General features: G+C 44.3%; 1 protein-coding gene across 1 annotated transcript in view; it reads right to left on the bottom strand.

The window, feature by feature from the left end:
* Positions 1-217: 217 nt before the first annotated feature.
* LOC108800596 (signal-regulatory protein beta-1-like) overlaps positions 218-5,508 on the bottom strand; it is a 27,550-nt gene continuing 22,259 nt past the window's right edge. The window contains exons 5-6 of the mRNA XM_018572577.1: positions 1,689-1,868; positions 218-246 (exon numbers count right to left, since the gene is read on the bottom strand). Coding sequence (XP_018428079.1) covers positions 218-246; positions 1,689-1,868 — 209 coding nt within the window. The remainder of the gene's footprint in view (positions 247-1,688; positions 1,869-5,508) is intronic.

The following is a 5,508-nucleotide window of genomic DNA, read 5'->3' as shown; positions in this document are numbered from 1 at the left end:
CTCCATTGATGGGGTGAACTCCAGAAGGGCCTTATGGGTGAATGTTTTATCCCACTGGTGCACAGATTTGCTGTGTACAATCTTGTATTTCCCAGTGTTACCGATTTGATTTAACTCCGTGTCTCCGTTTCCTTTTTTAAACCAACTCACAATCAGCTCATCGGGGTAAAAGTTTGAGATTTTACAGTGCAGTTGGGTCGTCCGATGGACAAATAATTTAGGTGTCGGGGTCATCACAGCGTGCGGCTGTAAGAGAAAATCTGAAAAAAAATATACCATATGGATGTCATCAACCTCCACATACTGTATATATCATATGGAGGTCATCAACCTCTGTGTGCTTGCGTGTCACTAATCTACTAACTGACATATCTGTCTGGATGTCGCAACATTTCTTAAAACTCAACCTTTCCAAAACTGAGCTCATGATATTTCCTCCTCCCCGTGCACCTTCCCCCAACTTTTCCCTTGAGATTGATAACACAACTATCCAGCCCTCCCCCCATGCCAAGGTCCTAGGTGTCATCCTTGACTCGGACCTCACCTTTCTTCCCCACATCCAATCGCTATCCAAATCCTGCCGCCTTCACCTTCGTAACATCTCAAAAATTCATCCCTTCCTCAGCAATGAAACCGCAAAATTACTCATCCACTCCCTTGTTATCTCTCGTCTGGACTATTGCAACTCCCTCCTCATTGGCCTTCCACTACACAGGCTATCCCCCCTTCAGTCTATCATGAATGCAGCTGCTAGACTCATCCCCCTAACCAACCGCTCAGTGTCTGCAACCCACCTCTGTCAATCCCTGCACTGGGCTCCCTCCAACGCCCCCTCTGTCAATCCCTGCACTGGCTTCCTATAGCCCAAAGGATAAAATTCAAAATATAACAATGACTTACAAAGACATCCACAACTCTGCCCCCGGCTATATCTCCAACCTGGTCTCAAAGTATTACCCTAACCGTCCCCAACGCTCTTCACAAGACCTCCTGCTTTCCAGCTCCCTCATCCACTCCTCCCATGTTCGCCTCCAGGACTTCACTAGAGTCTCTCCCATCCTATGAAACTCTCTAGCCCAACCTGTCCGTCTATCTCCTACTCTGACTGCCTTTAGGCGATCCCTTAAGACTTATCTCTTCAGGGAAGCCAATCCTGCCTCAACCTAACCACTGAACCATCAGTATATTTTAATGCAACAGGCCTGATTGGCTCCTAGTGCTGAACTTCCATCTCTATGTCTCAACTTTGCTGGTCAGGAAGCTACATAAGTCTGATACCAAGGCAATATTACTTACACTAATTGCATTTAAAAATGCATTCGATGATTTTTAATAAAACACAAATGCAGTAGTTGGTGTGGACCTGAGATTGGAGGAAAAGCGGTTTAATCTAAAACTACGATGAGGATTCTTTACTGTTAGAGCATTGAAGTTGTAGAACTCCCATCCCTAGGTGGTGGTATCAGCTGAGAATATAGACACATTCAAAGAAAAAACTTCTAGATGTCTTCCTCAGGGAACACAATATACAGGGGCATGGGAATTCTAAGTGAATCCTACACAGACAAACATATATGCAGATATACTGTAGGTTGAACTGGATGGACCGGTGTCTTTATTTACCGTTACCAACTATGAAAAACAATAACCATGCTAATGCTATCTATTCCAGAATATCCCCCCCATACCTTTATTATCTTTGTCATCGCTTCTCCATTCTCTAACTGATGGGTGTTTCAGTTTGTCGTGTTCCACCACAGCCTGCACAGTATACGGCTCGTTTTCCTGGATCACCCCTCTGAGGCTTTCACAAGTGCTGGTGGCATTAAAGGTTCCATCTTGGTTCTGATCCATTATAATGACAGAGCCTATGGGACGGACCTGTGTGCTTGATGGGGGTTGAATCACTTTCCAAGATACAGTAATATTTTCTGGATAGAAATGATCCACGCCCAAGCTGAAAACACCTCCTGGGCCCCGAGTGATCTTTCTCACCTTTGGGAGGCCTGTAACATCAAATGGATAACTCTAGACACATTTCCAGCACACAGACATGGAGAAAGTTCAGAATTATGAATTATTTGATAGCATAACCGTCAATATAGTTGGTCGCTAAACTATTACCAGTGCAAGTCAGGAGTGTGAATCAAAATATAGTAAGAAATGCGACGCTTTAAATGTACATTTATAAATGCCCAATACTGTAGCAGGTAAGGTTACTTTTAACTCATCTGAGAGTCATCTAGTGTATGGAGTGGATATGAGCGCTCCCCCCCACCCACCCATATGGATATCAAGCAGGCAGGATGGAAAATTGGAACATGTGATGACAACCAATGCTCTTGTAATAATTAGATGCTCCTTATCATATGCCAGCCCGTCCTGAACTCTGCTGCTCGTCTTGTCCTCCTGAAATGCTGCTTTCCTCTCTGTCAGTGTCTCTCCCATCTGCCATCCACACTCAGAGTTGAGTTCTAACTCCAGAATGTGCTTTTAGACCTTAGATGACAGTCTCTCAATCATGCAGTAGACAATTTAATTCTATAGGTTGACCCGCAGCAGTGGGCGGGTGCAATAGCTAGTCTGCTATTGACTATTGCAAATTGAAATAGCCAATTGAAATGTAGTTATTAGTTCAAAAAAAACAGAGCAGAGAAAGGTTTATTCTGCCAGATAAAGCAGAGTAAACCTTTAAGGGAGAAAATGTTTCTCTCCCGGGAGTCTGGGAGCCGCTATCCCGGAGCGTCCGGGGGAATTGAGATGTCTGACTATGTAACTATGTAATCTAATGTCCATTGGTAGCAGCAGACACTGCAGGCCAAGGCTTCCCTAGAGGAAAAGCAAGTAGGTGTGCTGGAAGTCTAGCTTTCCCTTAGAATGTTTTACTACATTCATACATCTAGCACACAAAAAAAAAAGAAACAACATTACTGAAGTGCTACAAAAAAGGAATATAAAAAAGATGGAAATGGTAAGAAACAGATCATGTAATAATATACAACAATATATAAATTGATGAACAATCAATAATGCAGTGAAAAGTGAAGGGCCCAAGAATGAGTCATAAATGATTCCAGTTTCAGTCTGAATAAAGAGAATCTTACTGACATAAAAGTGAACAAGAAAAGTAAAGGAAGGAAGGAGGAGGATGATACAAGGACATAGAAAAAGAGAAAATCGGGATAAGATAAAGACTTGGTGGAGAGGTGGACCCGCTGGATGGAGGTGTTGACACATTGTGTGGATCTATTTTGCTGCATCAAGAGTCACCCTTGGTATAATGGACAACGCTATAAGGTTTGGAATGTACATCTCCTCTGTGACATCTCCAACTACTTACGTTTTCTCCTTTGTTTGATGAGTAACAAAACAATGGTTACAGCTCCGGAAACACAGATCATCACTACACTGGCAATTACAGTGTGGAGTTTATACGGTGCCCTCATATCTATAAATGAAAGAAAACATAAAAGGCTGATTATTTGTGATGCTCTCTGTACATAGTATGTTTTCAGGGATATAAAATGGATATCATGTTTGTAAGCCACTAGGGGCATAGAATTCTAAGAGAAGAGGACAATGTTTGAGGAACCTTAGCAATCAACTTCTGACAATCTTCATTATAGAATAAAATGTTGTTAGGGGGGAAATTCTTGTTTTAGCTGTGTGTCAGGTTTTAGAGGCCATCTTCTCTGCACAGTAAATGCAGTATGGCTGCATTCCATGGGATTTCCCTGTACATTGTAGAATGAGCCCCACCTATTTACAAATGTCATCAGGTCTATGAGATGGTGGTCAAAGGATGGTGGCGAACAATTCCACATCCACGGCTGCCGGGTCTTTTTAAATTTGTACATGGCATCCGACAGCCTTGCTGTTAGCTTTACATTACATACTGTAATGTCTAAAAATGTTATCTTGGCCTAACTCCAGCTATAGGGAGGGAGACCTGGATGAAGCTTTTATCTGTGGGTTAGATAGAAGAGATTGTTGACATACCAGTCATAGGAAAGATGTAGAAAAACCCAACTAACTGTCTTATGACAATTCTGCAGAATGATTCCAGCACAAGCAGGCTCAATTGCCTTGCATTCAGTTCTTGATTCGACAAACATCTTAAAGTGTATTACCACTTTCAAAGCCAAATTGGGATAACACCTATTTTACATGTGTTACATCTTCCCATTCACATAGCATTAGCTAAAAAAGATGTAAAATGCTTCTTGCGGTTTAAATTGCTTTCCCTTGGGTTAGGGTTTCTTGGCTTCTTAAAGGAGAACAATGGGGTTAGCGCTTTTCCCCATAGTTCTCCTTAGGGTAACGGGAGGACACCCTAGGCTCAGTATACCGCGAGCTGAAGCACGCGGTATACTGAGACGCCGCAGCTGAAGCGGATCCCGACAATTATGTCTGGATCCGCCCAGCTGTGTGAGTGACAGCTAGCTCTGCCTATCTAGAGGCAGAGCCAGCTGTACCCGCCCCCTCGCCCGTCCGTTCCACCGGTCAGCGCTGGAGGTTCGGAGCGGGGAATCCAGCCCCTCCCCTGTCACGGCAGAGAGCCGTGACAGGATCGAGAGGTGAGCGAACGCCAGTATGTGTTCACTCACCTCCCGATCTACTGAGCCGAACTGTGGCAGTCTCATTGTCACAGGTCGGCTAGAACTATGAGGTGAGTGAAAAGCACTCACCTCATAGTTCTCCTTTAATGGTTACATTTCTACTTGCTTTTCCTTCTTTGTAATGTTAGGAGGTGCTGTGAGGGGCGAGAGGTTGAAGTATTAAATGTCTGGCTTTCCCATTGTATGCTAAATTAAGTTTTGAGAAAAACACATAGGGTTATTCACAAAAGGGTGAAGAGTTTGGAGAAAGCCGGAGAAGTGAACAATCTAGGGGCCAAAATAGCTGAACTGGAAAAATTCTCCAATTCAGATCACTTTCCAGTTCAGATATGTTGTCCTAGATCAGGGGTCAGCAACCCCCGGCACGCGTGCCCAGCCTGGCACGCGAGACCTTGACAGCTGGCACGCGACGTTATTCTTTATCTGCAGGGCATTCTTGTAGTTGTAGTCTTGTAGTTCACAGCTCGAGCTGGCTGTCAATTACATTCCTGGCCCGCCCACCTCCCTCACGTGACTGAGCGGCAGAGGCGTGCTGAGGAGGCCCTCAACTTAGTCTGCGCAAGCGCTTGCCTGGAGGATCCCTCATGTACCAGCCCGCGCAGACAGGAGCCGGCTCACCCGACGGGATGATTACCGCACCCTGCCCGACAGGAGGATTTCAACACCATCCTGCCAGAGACCACAGAAAAATTAAAGGAGCCAGCCGATCGCCTGGAATATACTGTATGTACCACATGTATACTGCTCAACTACATGAATTTTAGCCCCTGTACCAGCACACATGCAGTCCCTCACAAATGCACAGCAGTATATTGATCCACAAAGAGTTTTGATTTTATTCCTGCTCTAACATGTAGGACAGGAATAAAATCAATGCTATTTGTGGCTG

The sequence above is a fragment of the Nanorana parkeri genome, unplaced genomic scaffold (assembly GCF_000935625.1).
Source record: "Nanorana parkeri isolate BGI_ZX_2015 unplaced genomic scaffold, ASM93562v1 scaffold2077, whole genome shotgun sequence".
NCBI classification, from domain to species: domain Eukaryota; kingdom Metazoa; phylum Chordata; class Amphibia; order Anura; family Dicroglossidae; genus Nanorana; species Nanorana parkeri.
This window is presented reverse-complemented; position numbering and strand designations above follow the sequence as displayed.